This window comes from Lagenorhynchus albirostris, chromosome 5 (genome assembly GCF_949774975.1).
Source record: "Lagenorhynchus albirostris chromosome 5, mLagAlb1.1, whole genome shotgun sequence".
In the NCBI taxonomy this organism is placed as follows: domain Eukaryota; kingdom Metazoa; phylum Chordata; class Mammalia; order Artiodactyla; family Delphinidae; genus Lagenorhynchus; species Lagenorhynchus albirostris.
This window is the reverse complement of record NC_083099.1, coordinates 49,924,639-49,947,325: the sequence shown is the minus strand read 5'-3', so window position 1 is coordinate 49,947,325 and position 22,687 is coordinate 49,924,639. Positions and strand designations below refer to the sequence as shown.

The 22,687-nt window shown below is 42.0% G+C and overlaps 1 protein-coding gene across 1 annotated transcript in view; it reads left to right on the top strand.

Annotated features, from left to right (window-relative positions):
• SLC7A14 (solute carrier family 7 member 14) overlaps positions 1-6,253 on the top strand; it is a 67,260-nt gene extending 61,007 nt beyond the window's left edge. Inside the window, exon 7 of the mRNA XM_060149226.1 lies at positions 5,931-6,253. Within this exon, the coding sequence (XP_060005209.1) occupies positions 5,931-6,253 (323 nt within the window). The remainder of the gene's footprint in view (positions 1-5,930) is intronic.
• Positions 6,254-22,687: the final 16,434 nt, after the last annotated feature.

The following is a 22,687-nucleotide window of genomic DNA, read 5'->3' as shown; positions in this document are numbered from 1 at the left end:
ACTTTACGTTAGATCAGCTGCAGGGCCAGAAGAGAAGCTCCCCCGGTCCCCATTCCATCCTGAGCCTGCTCTTCCTGGCCACACCATGTTAAACAAACCTTACTGTTATTACAATCAACAGGGCTTGTGAGTATTTAAAAAATAACCAGCAAAGTGGGAGCTGGCGGGGACTGTGCTGGATGGGAGGCCACCTTCTCATTACCATCTTCATTTCTGCATTGGCAAGTGTCTGTTTGGGAAAGTTGATTCCAGAGTAGTAAAAATAAAAAAGCCTCCTGGCATAACAAAGCGCCTGGTTACCTTCAGCGGGCAGGGCTTCCTGCTGGAAAACGTGCCCCAGGAAGAGGCTGTTCCACCCAGCCTGAGGGCAGATGGCCCGCCTCTTTTGGCCCTGAGCGTGGAGCCATGTTCAGAGGACAGGCAGCTCCTGGGGGACCCCAGAGGTCAGGGACCTTCTTCATAACCTGAGCTTGTTCCTGCAGGATTGGAAATCTGTCTAGACCCAGGTCACCCGGGCTCTTTTCAGCATTGAGCTTTTGTCCTGGATTTCTCCCATATGATTCAGAGGACCCCCTACCCCTACCCCTCTCACTTGTAGGTTTGAGGTCATTTGCTTAATTTGCACAGGATGGACTGAGACAAGTGGAGTAAGTAGGTGTTTCGCCAGCTGACACTGAGGTGCCCTGATCTCGTGAAGGCAACCTGACATCCCGTAAAGCTCTCTGGAGGCCCCTGGGTAGGATGGGAGCGGCCCTCCATTTAGATTCAAGAGATGTGAGTTCTGGTGCCATTTCAATCCCTGCATATTGCACACTTCTTAACTTCTCTGGGATGATGGACGAGGAACTGTGTTTGTATAAAGGGCCTTCTGATCACAAGGTACTGTTACATAAAGAAAGCCCGTTCAATTGCTGAAGGCATGATTCTTCATCTTGTCTAGCCCGAACCTCTCAGGCTAGACAAGATGAAGACAATATGGCAGGCATATTCTCCACCCGGGAACTTCTGTCCGGAAAAGAAGCCAGAGCCTCCCTTTGAATATGTCCCTTCAGCGCAAACAGCCTCTCACGGGACTCACTGCCATTACTGGGTGGCCAGTACAGCCGTGTCTGCTGTTAAAATACTGAAACACGTCTGTGCCTGCTGCTAACTAGTCACTGCCTTGAGTGGTCCCTCCCCTCCACGATCCAGCAACTAAAAAAATAACTCCAGCCCAGCAGGGGGGCCTCCAAGACCCTGCTGCAACACAAAAGCTGACTCCCTTCTGATTTTTAACATCACGCCTGCCTTTCATTCATTCAGGTATCAGATGTATAACTACAAAGCAGTGGATCTAAGTTTTTATGGAACTGGAGAATTAAGTACCCAAATAGAATAAGTAATATTATTTATCAATCAGCCATCTTCTTCTTGAGGCTTGGTTCCAAATGACTTCTGGCTTATGCTAAAAGCAAATCTACTTTCAAAAGATAAAACTTTGCCATCTGTAAGGGTTTACAAAAGAGTAAACCCAATCCCAGTGACAACCTAAATGACAGGACCCAAAAACTATTTCAAGCAATGATAGCAAGCAATCATTGAAATAAGTGTATAGCTTCAATAAATGAAGAGTTTATCCAAACATAATAATTTGGGGAAATTTTAATGCTGCTGGATATCAGATGATATTAAGGAATTTTTCAAATAAATTTTTTTTTAATAAATTTATTTCTTTATGTATTTTTGGCTGCATTGGGTCTTCGTTGCTGCACGCGGGCTTTCTTTTTAGTTGTGGCGAGCGGGGGCTACTCTTTGCTGTGGTGCACGGGCTTCACATTGCGGTGGCTTCTCGCTGCAGAGCATGGGCTCTAGGCACACGGGCTTCAGTAGTTGTGGTGTGAGGGCTTCAGTAGCTGTGGCTCACGGGCTCTAGAGCGCAGGCTCAGTAGCTGTGGCGTACGTGCTTAGTTGCTCCACACCGTGTGGGATCTTCCCAGACCAGGGCCCCGTGTCCCCTGAATTGGTAGGCAGATTCTCAACCACTGCACCACCAGGGAAGCTCCATATTAAGGAATTATTATCAGTTTTTAGATGTGATAATGATACTAAGTTAAGGTTTTTGAAGGAGTCTATTTTACAGATACATACTGAAACATTTACAGATGAAACAGGATGAAAGGGATTTGTTTCAAAATAATCTAAAGACAAAGTAGTAGGGGGGAGGGAGCGGGCTAGCAATGAATACATAGGCTTTTTTATACTATTCTCTCCACTTCTGTATGTTTTAAATTCTTCAAAAGTAAAGTTCAGCAAAATTGCTTCCAATTAGTCTATACCTCCCAGCCACCCCTGGTAGGTGGGAGAAATAACAATTGAAAGCAGCCTGGATTATGACATGGAGGACCCGGAAGGATCCACAGTCTGAACACTACCTAAACACTGACTGTGTAGCTGTGGAAAGTCCTGTATTTCGCCTTGTGCCGCAGTTTCCAGCCTGTGAAACGCACATAACCTTAACCCCCCACACACACACACACACACCATTCTGAAACAGGCCAGGAGGAGTCTAAACAAGACAACATTTGTAAAACATTTTGTGTTCCTTGGGAGAAAGGTGTGACATAAAGGATGCATCACTGTAGGACCTCAGCACCCAGAGGGGTTGTGTGAAGTTTTGTTCAGATGATTCAGGATTCCCAGAAGCTCCCCACAGATTTTTCAGAAACGACCTCATGCTTCCCTCTCTAGGCCAACTGAAAAAAGGAGCAGAAACAAAACACCCTGCTTCTACACAGGAGGCTTTTAGCAGCTCTGTTTACTCCTCCAACACAAAGCCCTTGTTTATGTGTGACAGATGGTAATACATGTTTCTCTCTTCTCTCCGCCCCCGCTCATTTGTTCCCCTCTGTTCCTTTGTCCTCCTCCATTCTTCCTTTTCTCCAGTCCTTCTCTGCCTCACACCACTTTTCCTGAACTGATTCAAGGGCCAGGGAGAAGGATAACGGCAGACAGAACGCCAAGCCCTAGGAGAACGCATGTGCCCAAGCCGGCTGTTCATGCTGTCAGGCCGATACACACAGTCGATTCTTGGTTCACAGCACTCATATTTGAAATGTATTTTTGAAGACAGAGTGACACACCTTTGAAACTGTAGGGGGCTCAGAGCAAACATTAGAAGGCCCATAAATATTTATGTGGTAGGTTTCCATGGATTGCTTTCCCAAAGTAATCACAGTCGACACATTTGCGTACAGACACACACACACACACACACACACACACACACACACACTCATGTTCCTTCCAGACCCAGCCACTCCCCAGATAGAACCTAACTTGTACCAAATATTTTTGCGCTAGGCACAGTCTATAACGCAGCAGTGGAGGGGGTGTGAAGGGCTGAATAAGCTAGAGCCTTCTCTCTATCCTCATGGAATGCTACTGCTGTGACTCAGTCTTTCCCAGCCTCCATTTCTTCGTCTGTAAAATGAAGGTATTCAAACAGGTAAATGACATAGACTCTTTTCCAGCTCTAAATATCTATGATCCTATGAGTAATCACACCAAGGCTCCCAGAGAATTCCCATTAACCGATCTACCTGACACCCCAATACTTGGTGGGGACAGCGGAAGGTCTGTCAGAATAGATGTCAAACCAGTGCTCGAATGATGACCCGTATAGTACAGAAGAGAGAAGCTAGGGGCAAAGGGGGAAAGAAAAAATGGTATTAAGTTTAGTAGGGAAATAACATGCTTATAAATAGGATCCGAGAAGGGGATCAAAGAGGAAAGAATTGATGTAATAGATACCAAGCTGAAGGAGAAGACAAGCTTTGGCACCTGCCTGTATGTCTAAGAGAAAAGATAGCAAGAAAAAAAAACTGGGCATAAGGAGGTGTGTGCCTGACGATAAACCTAGTCTCCTGAAACAAACATGCTTCCAACAGAGGCATTCTCCAAGCAGCAGCATGTTGGCCCTTTTAAGAGAGGCCTCAGTTTGGCGCCTTGTTCTACACAAGGATAATAACTATCCCCCATGGCCACACCCACCCCAGACAAGAAAGAGTAAAGAGCCATGCTCAGAACAAATGAAGTCGCTATTTCAGAACAGCTACATCTGCAAATGATTAACTCCAGGATTTATTACCAATTAGGACTATAAATCTCTGCTTTGGCTCCCGGAAAGTTGATTTCACTGGGGGATGGCGGGGGGGAAATCCAAGCTTAAAAAGACACACTGCAAATTCAAAAGGAAGCAGGATACCTCAAGCACCAGAGCGGAAAGCAGGCCTCACCTTGTGGTTCTAAGCAAACAGCCCAGCAGATGCCCACAGGGTTAGCAAAGTCAAAGAGGCTAGTGCCACCGAGAAGAGGGTGTTGGGGCCTGGAAGGAGGGTGCATAACCGAGGGGCCCCCAGCGGCCAGGCCACAAAATGGCCAAAGTTGGCAGTGAAGCATGTGCATCAGGAGTTGTTTTTTTGTTTGTTCGTTTTCTGGCCACACCACGCAGTTTGTGGGATCTTAGTTCCCTGACCAGGGATCGAACCCGGGCCCATGACAGTGAAAGTAACCACTGGACCACCAGGGAATTCCCACATCACGAGCTTTAATGTTCCTGATCTCAGGGGTTCTCAGCCTTGGCTGACCACTGGAATCACCTGTGAAGCTTTAAAAACACCTATGCTTGGGTCACACTGCAGACCAATTAAATCAGAATCTCTATAGAGGATGAGGCTCAGGTATCAGGATTATGCAAAAACTCCCCAGGTGACCCTCCAGGTGCAGCCAGGGTTGAGAACCACTGCTTATCTCGTTTCCTCCTCACAGCAACCCCAAGGTATAGGTACAGTAGTACTCTCATGGTTTCCTAGAAGAGAAAGCTGAGGCGCAAAGAGGCTCAGTAACTGGTCCAGGGTTACACAGCTAATAGTGATAGAGGCATGATTTGAACCCAGACCTCGCACTCTTAACCATCATGCCCCATGGCCTCCAAGGCTACAGTTCTCAGCGCTCCAGGCCCTGAGCCTTCATGGGCTTTTCAAGGTAGAAAATGGGGTCTCTCAAACTATTTTCATATATCTTTTCCTAAAAATTCTAATAGAAATGAAACATTAGCCCATATTAATGCTACGTATTAACTAGGAAGGCAGGTTTCTTTCCTTCGCTTGGAATGAGAAGGTTGCACTGGACACTGCATGCGTATCAGGAGTTCTCATTCATTCCTTCAACAAACATTAAGTGCCAGTTTTCTGCAGAGTCTATACAACAGAACCACCCTGTGCAGATAAGCACACAACAGACACCCTAAGGGCCGAAACAGTGGCATGCACTAGACACTGTGAGAGTCCACAGATGAAAGTGGACAGCTGAGTGGCAGTAATGTATTATGACCTTGGTGAGTGAAAAACGGCAAAGTAAATCGTAGGATCATATATGCATGTTGCTACGTGGTGAAATAAAAGATGGAGTCCCTAAGTGCAGGTATGGGATAATAAGATGCTATGAGAAGGTTGGGAATACACTGCTGGTGATCCATAACTATTTAATCCAGAGTAGAAAATGCACATTTCCTGGCGAGCACCTACATGAGTACAGTGAGCTAGATGTCAACAGGGGAGGGGGGACTGAGGTGACCTCAAGAGCCCATATCCTAACTAAAGAGGCAGCCAGTTCTCACCTCAGCCAAACGTTTCCATATCGGAATGTGGGTACAGTGTTGTCAGTCCCTCTGACTTTTTTAGGGGAAGCTGTAAATATGGGTTGCTTATGCAAGATCTCCCAATTTTTAAACAGCATCTAATTCGAGTCTTTTCAGTACACTGTATAGACCAAAGAAAACACAACCAGCACCAGCTCTGCTTTCACGATTGAGAGTGAGCTCCCTGCTTGACCCACAGATCCCAAAGCAACTGCTTATCCCACTTGTGCTTCCCCCCACCTCCCACCTACAGGTATGCTCATTTATTTTGGGTACGGCATCTGGAACAGCACCCTGGAAATCAGCGCCCGAGAAGAAGCCCTGCACCAAAGCACGTACCAGCGTTATGACGTGGACGACCCCTTCTCGGTGGAAGAAGGTTTCTCCTATGCCACAGAGGGCGAGAGCCAGGAGAACTGGGGCGGGCCTGCCGAAGACAAAGGCTTCTATTACCAGCAGATGTCAGATGCACAGGCAAACACCCAGACGAGCAGCAAGGCGAAGAGCAAAAGCAAACACAAACAGAACTCAGAGGCCCTGATTGCCAATGATGAGTTAGATTACTCTCCAGAGTAGGAGCAAACACGCAAGAAATGTGTAGAAATGATGGTGATTTATTTTCAGTAACTTAACCTGTGGGCTAGAAGGTGGAAACGTCTTTGGCTCTCATTGCAAAAACCCAGCCTTCCCCAAAGTCAGTCCCCAGTCATAGCCTGTCATTTGCCACTTCTGCTCTTCAGGATGGTTCTGTCGAAGGGCTTAACCCAGGTCCCATAGCTGGTCCCCTTGTAAGAAACAAAAACAAAAAAGCTAAACAAGAAGCTACAAGAAGTTCTACCTTAGGTGCAACCATCAGAGCTGATGGCAGCAAACGTTTCCCAGGCCTTCGCTTTGCTGGTTGAATCTTTTCGCTTCTAAGGCCCCAAGAAGCAGGGAGTAAACTTCCTGGACCACACTGAGGCTGCAGCTCCTCCTGGAGATGTGCCAAAGCAGGCAGGGGTGGGCACAAGGCAGCATGTCAGCCACCTGAGACCACAAGGGCAAAGCTCTGTTTCAGCGTGCTGGGCTGAGAGCTGCTCCCTGAGGCCAGGTGGCACGTGGCACTTCCTCAGCAAGCCACATTGTGTCCTGCAATCTCACAAAAACAAATTCATGGAGATGCATGCCTCTTGTCCTTTGCCAAGGTTCTCACAATCTCCCAACTAGAACTTTAGGACACAGCAAAGGTCAGGGACTCTGAGACCATGACCCCAAAGATTTCAGACGCACCATAAAGCAGTCATGCAGACCCAATAATATGGTGAGAAGCACCATCAAAGCTCTACTTAAATGCCCAGAAAAAAAAAAAAACTGAATAACCATCTCTTGCAGTGAAGGCCAGAAGGGCATTGGCAAAAATTAACTCTCTGTCATGCCTTCTCTTATACCAGACTCTAAGCTCCTGGTGATATGATGAAAGCGGGCAAAGTAGGAGCATGATTTCATGGCACTAGTATGCCTTGAAGAAGTAGGCTGTTTGTCTTACAATCAGATAAAAAAGCTTTACAAGGCAAAGTGACCCAGCCACTGAGATCACATTGCAAACTTTACTTCAGATTTCTAAAATTATAAATTCTGTAGTTTTGTGAGATATGCAACCACTTGATTGGTGGGTGCTGCTCTGAAAACAAAAATATTGAAGCACAGCTACTTAGTAACTGCATTCCATGAGGTCACATTTCACTTCTGAACCTTATTCCTCTGGAGTAGCTCACTTTTAGATGTGTATTTTTCCTGTTATTTCCCAAAGTAGTTTCACTGAGGCCCAGAGAAAAATCTGGTAAGGTCTAAATCTGGGCCATAGAGGGGGCTCTTAAAGGTATTTTCTCTGAAACAAGCTGGAAGAGAACATTTGCAACAAGAAAAAAAACACATGGTCTATGCATTCTAGTCCTGGGTTACAGGGATTCCAACACTGCCTTGAGATGTGCACGCATGTATGTGAAGGCACAATTTGGATCAAGCTAAAATCTTTGTGAGAATTTCCCGAAAGGGAGGCGCAACAGCAAATTCTTTGCTCTCTCTGTCTCCTGGATCTAGAGTTATGCCAAAAGTTTTCCAGAACATCAACTAATGTTTAAGTCTATTCTTTCTTAAAGGTTGAAGTTTGTGCCACCTTGGCATGTTTCAGGATTATAAACAGGAGGCAAAAGCACATTTTTATGCAAAACTAACACTGATCAAGAATGTATCAAGTCTTAAGCAATGCGAATAAAAAGAAATGTAACATCTGTCCTTGGAGGCTCACAGCCCAGGGAACAAGCAGCACCAGAGCCTGATAAATGTAGATAAAACAACCGAACCTGACAAGTCCTCTTGGTTGATGCCCTGGGCTTTAACATAATATTGTTTAAAAGATCAACTGACACTAGTTTTTTTTTTTTAATAAACTGCATATCCCACCCATAGCCAATGTATGCCATTTAAATTCAAATAATTACTGTTTCCAGATCTTCTTTTTCATTCCTCTATATTAAGTGTTTAGAGCTCTGGTTTCCTGAGGTCATTTTTTCATTTTAATTTAAGGCTTGGCAATGCCATTTTTCTCTCGCCTAAGATTAACCATAAAGATACAGTGCCTGGTGTGTGAAATACATCCTTGGGGATTAAATTCGCTATCAGTAATTTTTGTGAAAACGAAGTTTCGAACTGGTCTTAGGACTCAACAAATCTGCCTAGTTTAAATATAACCTGTTAAACCTGAGACACATCCAGACAGACGGGATGGGGCTGTATTCCTTAAAAGCGTTCAAAGAGAAATATGAATACAAAAATAACAAAATCCTAACGTGAGTGAAAGAGCTTCCTTTTGCTAGTAAGGTGTAGGTACTAGCGTAACCATTGTCTGGTGGCAGATGTATGCAGTTTCTGCAGCACGAGAAGAGAGAAGGCATGCTTTGGTAAACCCCGTTGGTACTGATTTCTTGAAGGCCTTCTCTAAATCGTTCTCATTTCAGGAGTCATTTCTCACCAGTAGCACCTCTATATTTTTTTAAGCTTTGCTCTCCTTATTGCTCTAAAGTTGATTAGTCATTTCACCAGTGACCTTGGCTTTTAAAAAAAGTTAGTCAATATGATAGAAAAAGTTTTTCAAGATAAATAGACATGTTTTTCCCTCATGTTTCCCAGCCTCTGTGAAACAGTCCTAGATTTCACAATGCAGTTTTCAAATACCAGAAGCCACCAGAATGATTATAGTAGCGTTTCCTAATTAATTTCCTTAAGACCATATTTGTGGGACCACATTATAAGTAAGATCACCCTATAGTTACCTCAGAAACTTAGCCCCTTGAACAGAGTCCAAGAAAGACCTCTATTTTACTGACTCCTCTGTAGCAAGAGCTCTTTCAGTGAGATTTCATCATGTGGATTTATGATTTGGAGGCAAGTACTTGATTTTTTTTAATTGTATGCTCTTTATTAGCACTCTGCTTCATTTCAAGAGGACTTCAGGTGGCTATAAAAATACATACAATACAGAAAGATTAAGTGAGGAACTGAGGCAAATAAAAATAGAAATAGAAAGGATAAGACAAGGCTAGACGTGTATTTAGTGCACAAATGCAGAACTTTGACATGCACTGCTAGATTTGCCAATGAGGAGGCAACTTAAGACATAATGGAATTGTTGGTAATGACAACAAGAAGTGTTCCTGGATGATAAGAATATATCCTTCCCCACGAGGGCAGAGAACTGCAATACCATAATAAGCTTCAGAGCCAGATTTTACCAACTGCATGCGCTTGGCATATAGTGGATGTTCAATAAATATCTGATCAGATGGATGGGTGGATGGATGAATGAAGGGAAAAGGAAATATCATTTATTCAACAATTTTTTGTGGAGAGCTTATTATGTGCTGTAGGGGTTCAAATATCGATAAGACCTCCCTCCATCGGAAAGATCATAGAGAATGCAGCCCTTGTGTTGAGGCTTGTGGGGTGGGGAGACTTTTGCCAGGTAGAAATGAAGGAGATGCTCGCCAGCTGGGGGATCAGCATGAGTAAGGTGTAGACTGTGGCTAACAGCTGTCTCCTGACTAATCATTTGTACCGTGCCTCCTTCAAGGAAAAGCAAGAAGCTAGTTTGACAGGAGCACATGATTTGTATTTAGAACTGTAGAAAATAATGCTGAGAAGGCAAGTCAGGGCTCACGCACAGATAGATGTGAATGTTGAACTGAGCTGGCTGGCTCTCCTTGGGTGGGGCGGCAATGAGGAAATGATGAAAGTATGAATCAGGGAAGGCTGGACTTTAAGAAGCTGGGGCAGTGGCTTCCTCTGCCTAGCAAGGAGCTGAGAATTACATACACACTCCAAGTTGATTTAACATACCTAAAGGGGGAAAATATCCATACTTAAAACAATGTATGATTCTTCCTTTGAAATCCTGTCTGATTTCATCAACTTAGGAGAAGTATAGTCATTTAACATGTGGACAGACAACACAAAGTTATTCCCAGCCACTTTAAAATTTTCAACAGTAAATTTAAACCACCAAACCTAACAACATTTTATATCTATCTAACCTGAACAGTGAAAGCGCAGCTCAAGATTTTACTCAACTTGAGTGTAAAGCCACTTTGTGAAAGGAAAGGAATGATAGAATTAGGTCAAGAATCCAGTTCTCCTTCTTAGTAACAAACTAATAGCTAATCAAATGTCAACATAATGGTCATGATGTGCCTGTTTAATAAAAAGGGGGGGAAGGTTGTTGAATTTAATGATCCATCTTTCTCTAGAACCTGTGGGTTGGTCAGGATATAAACCTAGTAATATCGGGGAAACAAAGCACAAACTCCTTCAAAGAAATGTCTTTCCCCCATTCTGAAAAGAGTTGATGAACCTGAACTCCTTTACATCCCACTTGTGAATCTACTTTACAAGGGGCTACCTCTTCTCCGCATTATAAAGAGAAGCTACAGGAGTTTGAGAATCTGTCTAAAAGACTAGAGGAAATTGCTGTCCCCTTTCGCACTAGATTTTAGCAGGGCCGAGATATCAGTGGAAGCCCACTGAGGGTCAGCCGCACGTTTACTAATTCTGTGTCTCAGATTAAAATGTCTTGCTGGGTGGAGATGTCAGAATGTGTCTGAAGCCACAGTTGGGGTCAACTCACCAAGTCCTGGCGGCGGTTAACAGTCCACGCTGGGATTTAAGCCCTCGGGCTAGTGCGCACTCCGAAGGTCAGCTTAATTTCTTATGCTGGAGGAAAGGGCGGAGCAAATTCGCCGCCCTCCAAATTCGCCACGTCGAATTCGCACTCCATGGTGTTTAGAACAAGACTTGTCCAGGAAGGTTTTTCTATCTCAAATTTCCACGGAGCCTCAGTTTCTCCCATATGCACGCACCTTCCGCACGCTGAGGACCCCCCGGCCTACTGGCAAAGACAGGCGCCAACTGGTAACCAGTGATGGCGCCGCCGTGAGACAGCCAATAATGTGTAAGTAAACAACGCGCAAGCGCAGGACAGCGTCCCAACCCGCAGGTCCCGCCCCAAGCGGGAACTTGGATGCTGTTTCCGCAAAGGAGTTTGCGTTTCTCAACTGGAAGGGTGATGGCTAGCAGAAACCCCCTTTCGTGGGCTTAGTCCTGTGTCTACTCTTATTGTCTCTAAGACTTTTGAGGAGCGGCTCTTGTAATTTTCCCCCCTCAGGAGCAACTTTGTTTCTTAAAGGCTTTCCTCTTCTTGCCCGGCTTGAGTAACTCACTTGTCGTTCTGAAATACCTAGGCACTTGCCTTGTGCCATAACTACTTCTCTGAGAAAATGTTTTCGTTTTTTAGGACTTAACGCCCAAAAAGGATTAGTGGAAGTTTTGAAGACCATCAAAAGTGAACATATATTCTTTAGCATCAACTAAAATAGTGTTAGAAATCATTAAACAGTATGCTACGTGCATGGAGTTACAAAATTCACATAGGACCGTCACAAAGACAGCTTTGGGCTTGAAGTCTTCTGAAGGCAGGTAGCTGTAATTTCTTATTCTGTGAGAACGTTTAGTGCATTTTGATACAATAAGGAAAGAAAATGGCTTGATATTAGAACTAGGAAACGGGCAGCCTGGATTTTTTCATTAGGGACTCCCTCTGTGCTCTTTTTTCCCGTTTTCCTGACATTGACATTGGTGGCATTGAGTAACGGGAATTGTGTGTCATGTGAATTTCCCAGGAAGTGCAGACTATGAAGGACTGTATTCATTCTGAGAAGGCTGTTCCTTGTACATCTCCTACTAATTGGTCGTGGCAGTTGCAGGTACTTTGTCTCACTCACTCACGCTTCCAGAGGCTAGACTCTACCCTGGAAATCAAACACCCACCTTCCAAAGCAAAAACACAGTTAATGCTATGATGGCGCATAAATACCTCAACCATCTGGGCTGATAGAAGGGGCTGCAGGTCTTTTAAAGAGCAGCTATAGTCCTCATCCCATATAGGCACACCATCTAACCAGGACTCACATTCTAGCTTTTCTCACTGTGGAAAAGAAATGTTACTGTTTAATTCATATCCAAAGTTATACATACAGCTTGTAAATTTTACTAACGTGTTTCATTTTTGTTTGGTCCTTGAGAGCTACAACTTGCTTTTTTGCAGATGGTAACTTCTGGGTGTTGTTCTCTGCTTTTTTTTTTTTTTCCTGGTATGAACTTGCTGTATTTGTTAAAGTTTGTCTTGTGGTTTCTAATTCCCATTGGTGCACTGTACAATGGGGTGTGTAGTGTCATGAAGAAAGAAATAATATGCAGCTATGTTATGAAGTGTGTTTTATTTTTAAATGACTGTGATGTTGACAATATATTGATTTATCAAGACACTAAGGGAAAATTCTAAATTTACCAAAATGTGTATATTTTAATAAATGCATAAAGCTTTATTGTGTGCCTTTAAATTTAAAAATGCATTTATAAAGAAAGTCAGAAACAAGTGTCTTACTATAAAATATTCATAATAATGTAAAGCTCTTACACAGGAGATGACCAATAGAAAAAAGAAAAGAAAAAGGAGCTTTCCCATAGTTTGTTACCTTGACCAATATCTGAAGTCTGCTACTTTCTTTCTATCCTAAAATGGAGATGAATAAGTGAATCTTGCCTTAAATGTTTCAATTGTCCTTTGTAGAAAAGCCAGATAAATGAGCTCAGTTTTTGGAACTAATTGCATTATTGTGGAAAATTCGTTTTCAGAATAAAAATATTTTAAAAATTACAGGAAATCGACTATTAAAACTTAAATTAGAAGAAAATGCCATCCTACCTTATAAAGTTCACTTTACTTCTGTGAAGAAACTAAAATTCCACTTTAGCAGACTCTTGGGGGAACGTGACGTGATTCCATCTCCCTCTCACCGTTTTCCTCCAACAAGGTACAGGGCTCTCTCCCTGGGACCCTGCTCACTACGCTGCCTCATGAGTTACCCCATTCCCAGTTCCAACTCCCAGACACAGCCGCACACCACTCCACCCTCAGCACCATGGAACATTCGAGTCATTGCCCTCCTTCATTTTTTGGACAAATTGCAGGAACATTACCTGCCTATAGTCTCAAACCCAATTCATGACAGTAGCATTCATTTATTTTACTTTTTGATGGTACAGGTAGTGACACCTGGAGAAAATGTAGAGGGGCGTACCAGGGTCACATATTGCCCACACCACATGAGATGCGAAGAACCTGCCATGTCTTTATCCTACAACTCCTTAATCTCCCTTGCAAAGGTTCACCCCCCTAGGTGGCAAGGGAGAGAAAAACAAACTTTAAATATATTAATTTATGGAATCACAGTTGCCTTCCAGTTTGGCCTCTTTTTAGATGACCTAGTCTCTTTGGGATAAATTCTCCATCTTCTGGATTCCCTCCCTTCCTCCCCCTTGCTTCTCTCCAAAATGGCATCTGGGAACAGAGCTTATGAGATCTCCTAAGAGGGGGGGAGTTGGGGTACAGATGAGAACTAGGGTGTTCTGGACCCTTAATGGACGCTGCTGAAGAATGGTTACCAGGATGGCTCCCTGGACAGATGACCACTGAAGAACGACTGGCCAGGGGGGGTTCATGATGGCATTCATTTCCAAAGTCCATAGGCCTGGCGTTTAACTCCAGAAAAGTTCCTGCACATTGATGCCTCTTCATACGGACTCCAGGCCTTTGCTGGTCCACTGAAGCCTCAGCATTTCCACATTAGAACCTGCTGCATCGCACCCCACATACCCTCTGGGCCTGGGGAACCAGGAGCACGACCTGGGGCTCAAGTAGCAGCCACTCCCTTCACTAATGACGCACTATCATTTCTGGGCTGTGTTCACGGAGGCTTACAGCAGCAGCCTGCACATACGAATGATTAACGTTCCGTGACTTTTGTGAGTCAGTTCCTGAAACAACCATTATTATTTTATTTTGAATTTTATTTTATTTATTTTTTTATACAGCAGGTTCTTATTAGTTATCCATTTTATACATATTAGTGTATATATGTCAATCCCAATCTCCCAATTCATCCCACCACCACCACCCCAGCCCCGCCTGCGCTTTCCCCCTTGGTGTCCATACGTTTGTTCTCTACATCTCTGTCTCTAGTTCTGCCCTGAAAACCGGTTCATCTGTACCATTTTTCTAGGTTCCACGTATATGCATTAATATACGATATTTGTTTTTCTCTTTCTGACTTACTTCACTCTGTATGACGGTCTCTAGATCCATCCACGTCTCTACAAATGTCTCAATTTCATTCCTTTATATGGCTGAGTAATATTCCATTGTATATATATGTGCCACATCTTCTTTATCCATTCACCTGTTGATGAGCATTTAGGTTGCTTCCATGTCCTGGCTATTGTAAACAGTGCTGCAATGAACATTGGGGTGCATGTGTCTTCTTGAATTATGGTTTTCTCTGGGTATATGCCCAGTAGTGGGATTGCTGGGTCGTATGGTAATTCTATTTTTAGTGTTTTAAGAAACCTCCATACTGTTCTCCATAGTGGCTGTATCAATTTACATTCCCACCAGCAGTGCAAGAGGGTTCCCTTTTCTCCACACCCTCTCCAGCATTTTATTGTTTGTAGATTTTCTGAAGATGCCCATTCTAACTGGTGTGAGGTGATACCTCATTGTAGTTTTGATTTGCATTTCTCTAATAATTAGTGATGCTGAGCAGCTTTTCATGTGCCTCTTGGCCATCTGTATGTCTTCTTTGGAGAAATGTCTATTTAGGTCTTCTGCCCATTTTTGGATTGGGTTGTTTTTTTTTTTAATATTGAGCTGCATGAGCTGTTTATATATTTTGGAGATTAATCCTTTGTCCATTGATTCATTTGCAAATATTTTCTCCCATTCTGAGAGTTGTCTTTTCGTCTTGTTTATAGTTTCCTTTGCTGTGCAAAGCTTTTAAGGTTCATTAGGTCCCATTTGTTTATTTTTGTTTTTATTTCCATTACTCTAGGAGGTGGATCAAAAAAGATCTTGCTGTGATTTATGTCAAAGAGTGTTCTTCCTATGTTTTCCTCTCTGAAACAACCATTATTAACACTTAACTTCTACAAACTTACAATTAGTTATATTAAAAATAAATGTGATACTCAAAACTAATTATTTTATTACATGTAACCATTATCTATGCTCTTGAGGTTATTTACAACTGTTACATGTGTATGGGGGAAAGACTATATAATGATATGCTATTACACATTTCTTCCCAGCTCCATGTTCAATGAGTTCACATTGATAGATTGAAATCAGCCATGGTGGAAGTACTTACACTGTGCAAATTGGCACATGCTGCAAAATCAGGGTTGGTTTTGTTTTTTGGTTTTGTTTTTCCAGAGAGCTGTTAAACATTTATAAGCATACCATGGCTTATATCCTTTCCAGCTAAGTATACCATAACCCTTCTGATGTTTTCAGGTGTTCTCACTCCTATCACACCCCTGCACACAGAGCGGGGAAAGCCTGCACAGGTATTTTTCCCTCTCCGTCTTATCTCTATTTCTCCTCCTCTCTCCACCATCCAGCAAGACCATCAGGGGCTGGCTTTCCACTCTTTTTTCCATCTGACAAGGATTCCCCTACATATTATCCTCCTTCCTGGGGGGAATAAGCCTTGTAATTTACTCTTACCGGTGGGAGGGTTGTTCATTTGCCTGTTTACAAATAGTATCCAAGAAGAGCCACAGGGCAACCCGGAACTAAGGATTATCAGGATCAAAAATAATTGAGTTGGGCTTCCCTGGTGGCGCAGTGGTTGGGAGTCCGCCTGCCAATGCAGGGGACACGGGTTCGTGCCCCGATCCGGGAAGATCCCACATGCCGCGGAGCGGCTGGGCCCGTGAGCCATGGCCGCCGAGCCCGCGCGTCCGGAGCCTGTGCTCCGCAACGGGAGAGGCCACAACAGCGAGAGGCCCGCGTACCGCAAAAAAAAAAAAAAATAATTGAGTTGATATACCAAAATACAACCTCATTACATGGGTCTTAAAGTTGAAATGTTATTTAATAACAACTACTGGCGACTATGTGGGGAAAACGGAACCCTTGTGTACTGTTAGTGAGAAAGTAAAATGATGCAGCTGCTGTGGAAAACAGCTTGGCAATTCCCCAAAGTATTAAAGATAGAACTACCATATGATCCAACAAGTCCACTTTTAGGCATATATCCAAAAATAATGAAAGTAGATTCTCGAAGGTATTTGTTCATAGCAGCATTACTCACCATGGCTAAAACATGAAGGGAACCCAAATGTCCATCAATGAATGAATGAATAAAGAAAATGTGGTCTCTACATACTATAGAATATTATTCAGCCTTAAAAAGGAATACAATTCTGACACATGCTGCAACATGGAGGACATTATGCTAAGTGAAGTGAACCGGTCACAGAGAGACAGATACTATATGACTCCACGTATATGAGGTACCTAGAGTAGTCAAAATCATAGAGACAGTAAGAAGAATGGAGGTTGCCAGGGGCTGTGGGAGGGGAGAGTGCAAAGTTATTGTTTAATGGATATAGAGTTTCTGTTTGAGTTCGGGAGAGGATGGGGTTGATATTTGCACAACAATATGAACGTACTTAATACCACGGAACTGTACTCCTAAAAGTGGCTAATACAGTAAATTTTGTTATGTATATTTTACCATAATTCTAAAAATTGAAAAAAAAATGAAAAGGTTATTCTAGAGGCATCTTCTCCTTGGTCTGTAACTCAAAACCATTTTAAAAATTAAACACCCCATTAGAAATTTAAGAAATCCCTATATCCCAAACATTAAGTTGACAAACATTAAATTGACAGATTTTCCACATGTTATTTCCAACTATTAGCAGTTCACTGACTGGCAATGAGAGTATCTTCCTCCCCTTAGCCCTCATGCATCTACCTGAGGATAAGTTCCTTGCATTCTCATATTGGCCTCAATCAAATCGAGAAAAACTCTAAGCTATGATGCTCAGAGAGGAAAAAAAAAACGCACACCCGCATTTCTATGACCTAGAAATTTGAATTCTCCAAGCTTTTATTTCATATATGTGTAAGCCTGATGCTTACCCATCAGAGCCATTTAGGGTGCTTTCAGGAAGGGATGAGCCCTCTGGAAGTCAATTAACTGGACAGGATAAGCACTGTGGCAGGCTTTCCTCCAGAGAAGGGAAATACAGATGATTTGTGACACTAATTAACTTCAAACCCAGCAACAGGAATACAATTTGGAACAGAATCCAAAGAGGAAATAGTCCATCCAAATTCAATTCTGGTGACTGGAAGACTGTAATTGAATTTCCTTCCTAGAGGAGACACTCCTCACAGGGCAGGTGGGGAGGGGGAAGGGGGTTTCCTAGCAATGAGTTTCCCTGTTCTCTGAAGCTCTGTGTTCGAAGCAGCCCCTCTAATATGCTGGAAATAAATTCAAGGTGTGGATACAATGTCCTCAGCTTTCTTGCCCAGCCGCGTTGACCTTGTACTTAAGGAGGAGGAGATTGGGCTAAGCAGCTATGGAGGAAATGGTGTGCAGGAAGGTGCACTGTGAGCTTTGAGGACCAGCGGAGGACCCTGTGTGCTCCCTGATTGCCCAAAATGCTCCACTGGAAACCAAGTCTGGCATTCCTCAAGAAGAAAGAGATCTTCAGATGCCTTCAGAGTTAACGCCCCTTGCAAGAAAAAACACAGTGTCTTAATTCATCCACATTGACATATGAGTGACTGATATCCGTTCCTTCCCAGAAAGCAGGTTTTCACAAGTCATAAGAAAAGATTATGAGGTCTCTGGATGCCTGAGAAAGGGCAGGGAAGGGAAATGGCACAGAAGGGGGAGGCCAGGGCCCCAAAGACACACATGGCCCCATTCACTTGACAACCTTGCCAAGAGTTAGATCTAAATACAGAAGATACCATAAACCAGCCCTGATCTGATGCCCTCAAGATCACACTGAGGGGAGAGATGGCTGGTGTGGGGCAAAGAGGCTTGAACTTCAAGAGAGAAACCTATATTCCAATCCTGGCTCTCCACAGCCGGCTAGGTAAAACTGGGCAAGCTGCTTCCCCTGTTTCCTCATCTGTAAAACAAGAAGTTGACCCGCGATTTCTAACTTTCCAGATCGCTGCCATGAGCACAGTGAACACATCTTTCTTGCTTCCTGCTGCACCTTGGCACCTAGTGCAGAGCCTGGGATTAGGAGGCATTCAATGAATACTTGTTGAAGGAATGGATGAATAGAAGTATTCTCTCATCATTCAGAGGCCCTCCCTATGATTTTGCCAAAGTAGAGAACAATTTCAATCACCCTGTTTAAATATTCGACAGTTCACTTCTCTGACAGATTTCAGATCTTTTCAGAAATTGAGCCCACAAAAATAAATAATCAGAGATACGGTCAAAGATCTATGCCAAAGAATACCTCTGTAATTACAAGAAAAAATAACAAAAAATTGGAATCAACCTCATGTCTCAAACTGCAAGTTGTTTAAATAAATTATAGTGTAACTTTAGAACTCAGTACTGTGCAGTCATATAAAAATGTCTTCAAAGAATGTTTCATGCCATGAAAATATTCACTAATTACATTAAATTTTTAAAGTAAGATGCAAAGATTACATACAATGTCTTTCGTTCTGAGAATGTATATATTTTATATATGCATAGAAAAAATATTTAGGAGATTATATAAAGTATTAACCATTGTTACCTCTGAGAAGTCTGACTTGGGGTGGCTTTGCATATTCTTCTTTATGATTTTCTGTTTTTTGCAAATGTTCTTCAAAATATATTTTACTTTTATTTTCAAAGATACAATGTAATTAATGTTTATTCCTTATGACATAAGGGCCTTTTCAAATATTTTCCACATCCTAAATGGCAAACCAACAAGGCACCTTGGCATGTCTTCCCAACCAACGACACAAATAATAGAATCTCAAAGCCATACCGTAGACAGATTTCTCTCTCTACGTTGGCACGTGTAAATGTTGGATGCTTACATTTCTTCAGCAGAAGGAATCCATACTCAAGTGGAGCTCATAAGCTTGGATACTTGGCTCACATATGTATTGTTAAGTTTTAAATACCAGTGTTAATTTGTTCCGAAGGTCAAGGGTATCAAAGAGACATCACCATGCTAAAGGATAAATGCAGATACGTGTCTATTTAGTTGTAAATATTCAGTTTAATCCTTCTACCAAGTAAACTATGCGCCATTATACCTTTGTGTTGCCTTGGGGATACTGCCTGTCACACAGAATATGGTCAATAAGTATTTGTTAAATTAGATTAGATTTCTCCACATCTGCCAAAAGTGTAATTATTTTCAAAATGTGCATATTGTTCATGATTTATAAATGAAATACATCCTTCACTGAGGTCATTCCTCTACTTCAAATCTCCAGTGGCTCCCACTCGCCAACAGAACGAAACCCTTCGCTGCCTGAACCCCGTCCATCTCTCCAGTCGCATGTCTAACTCTCCCCCACGCCCGATATTCAGACCACAGCGGACTCCTCGGGGTTTCCTGGGCACACTCTCCTGTCTTCGTGTATCTTCTTGAATGTCCTTTACCCCCTTGTCCACTCAGCAATCTCCCATTCATCCTTCAAGTTCCTCTCAAATGTATCTCCTCTCTGAGTTTCTGGAATTTAACCTCTGCCCTACCCTCTCCGCCCCGACCACATGATCCCATAGCATTTTTATTATTTCATTTACGTGTTGAATACAGTTATTTGTTTATATGTCTCTCTCCTGCTATAGATCAGAAGCCTCCAAAAAATACAAAAAAAAAATATGAGAACTATTTTTCTAAAATATTTTTAGTCTAAAAATTAAGAACAAAGTTAAGCCTTATATTCAGTATATTATATAATATTAATATATAGTATAATGTATTGAGTATAGTATATATTAAAGTATTAATATAATATGTTCATTAAAATATATTAACATTGTTATAATAATATTTTCAGTGTTAAGTACAATGCATAATTTGATTTGTATTGTATTGTATTGTATTATGGAGTTTATTATGGATCTATTGAGCCACATATTCATCAGACCATTCCTCTGAGGGTCTAATGATCATCTGGGTCTTCAAGAGCTCCTGAGGCCAGAGGACACTCTTTAGTGAGGGAGGGTAGGGCTTCCCCGGTGGCGCAGTGGTTGAGAGTCCGCCTGCCGATGCAGGGGACACGGGTTCGTGCCCCAGTCCGGGAAGATCCCACATGCCGCGGAGCGGCTGGGCCCGTGAGCCATGGCCGCTGAGCCTGCGCGTCCGGAGCCTGTGCTCCGCAACAGGAGAGGCCACAGCAGTGAGAGGCCCGCGTACAGCAAAAAAAAAAAAAAAAAAAAAAAAAAGAGGGAGGGTAGACAGCACCAGCCTTACTATTTCATTCAAGTTATTATAGTTTGTATCATACAAATACCTATTTAAGTGGATTTATAGATTGCATTATCTGTTTTTACCAAACTAACCTCACAAAAAGAGCTAGTCATCTAAAAAGACTCCTGCCAAGAAACCATAAAACAGCCTTTGCAGCAAAAACAGTGAAGCTAAAAAGTACAAAAGTTTGCTATCTGACAAGGATTTAAAACAAAATAGACATTGTTAATCTATGATCTTATACAATTCATGAGAAAGCAATTTCTTTTTGAAGGAAATGAGTGCAATGGAGAAGTCATTTTGAAAAAAGATGTTTGGACATGTGTGTGATTTTCTTACTGAAAATAATATGTAACAAATATAAAAACAGGTCTACTGTATGTACAGAAAATTTTTAATTTTAAAATCTGATTAAGAAATTTTACGGAGAGTCTCTATGGGTTTTCAAACAATTTTTTAGAAATAAAAACATGCAACCTACCTGATTAGTTTGAAAAAACAACTGAAAGGCATCAAGGAAGATGGAGAACAGCCGAATTTTAATACAAATCTTTGCAAACTTTGTGGAGGAGGTTGACACGAGAGTATAATGATTGAGGAAGACAGTCAATGATGTACTTCTTCTATATGGTTCTATGTATTCATATGAAGTATCTTTTTTCAGCCAAAGCAGCTATTAAAACCAAGTAGTATAATTAACTGAACTAAGAATCAGACTTCTGAATATTTTTATCCCAGTATTAAATAATGAAGTAGGTTCAAACTCATGGCTCTCATTAAAATATTATTACTAGTAAAAAGAAAAAGAGTTTGTATCATTAATAAATTAATAAATAATGTGAAATCAAATTAAAATGTTTCATTTTTCCCATTCTTTCAACTTTTTGTACATTTTGTACTGTACATAATACATTAATACAGTTGTTCATCTATAGAGATAAGTAAATAAACATACATAGGTATATCTAGAGACAGAAGAGATAGTTAATAAAAGTTTGCAGAGTGCAAATCTTCTAAGATTTAATAGCAGAGACATAAAAAGTGCCCATGGAGCCTGTGCATAAAATGTGAAAAAAACATAAAATGGGGGGGGGAATACTTTTAGGTAGGCCATGGTCTATTTACTTTGTAATAATCAAGAGGAGAGAAATCCTCTCTAAAAATTTGGGTGTCCTAGAATTTAAACTATAGCACTGAGTAAAAGATTAGAATGTAAACTACAGCACTGTGTACAAGAATGTGAAACCGTATATTCAGCTAAGAAAATGTATCAGAGAGGAATTAAATATTGAAGTTTAGTGGCATTTTCTGACAAACTCTCAAGATCTCATCATTAAATAAATTCACTTGACCAAACAAAGACACATTCTAGTATCTTTCCTCAGAGCACACTAATTTGAATTCATGAATATAATGAAAGTCTGTTTCCAGAAAATGCCCAGAGGGAAATAAGAGGCATTTTTATCACTTATCATTATATAGCAATACAGTGCTTTGAAAATGAGATTCAAGCATGTTTTGTTTTCTTTTCTTAAACTCTGTGGAGTTTTGGTTCCATTTAACAGATTAGAAGATGCCTGCATTTGAAGCTAATTCACTTATTGCTGTGCCCAGATCTTCAATCGCTGCAGAATATTTACCGCCTCTTCCTCCCCAAAGTTGCATCTCAAAAGCTGCTCAGTTGCTGAGATCAGCTTATTGATCTATGAAAGGAGGTGAGCAAACTTAGTGGCAACCAAATGAACTCTTGTTGAGACAAAAGCAGCCAGCTTACTGGAGACAATTTGAGGACAAATAAAAGGAATAACTACTTTCACCATGGGTGGTAAACATATGGAACTTGTTAACTCCAAGTGACAGTGCTAACTCAAGCATAAATGGGTTCAAGGAGGGTTCAGATGCATTCTGAGAGAATAACTCTCCAAAGGGTTATTAAATGAAAATTAAGTTTGTTCGGGGAGAACTCCATGCTCTGGAGATGGACCTCAAGGAGAACATGAATCCCGCTCCTCTGTCCATCAAAAGCACTGCGGCTACTCCGGCCTGACACAGAGCAAAGTTCTTTTGTTCTTACCATGACATCAGAAATAAATTCCAGATCCTATTACACAGAGGGCGTCT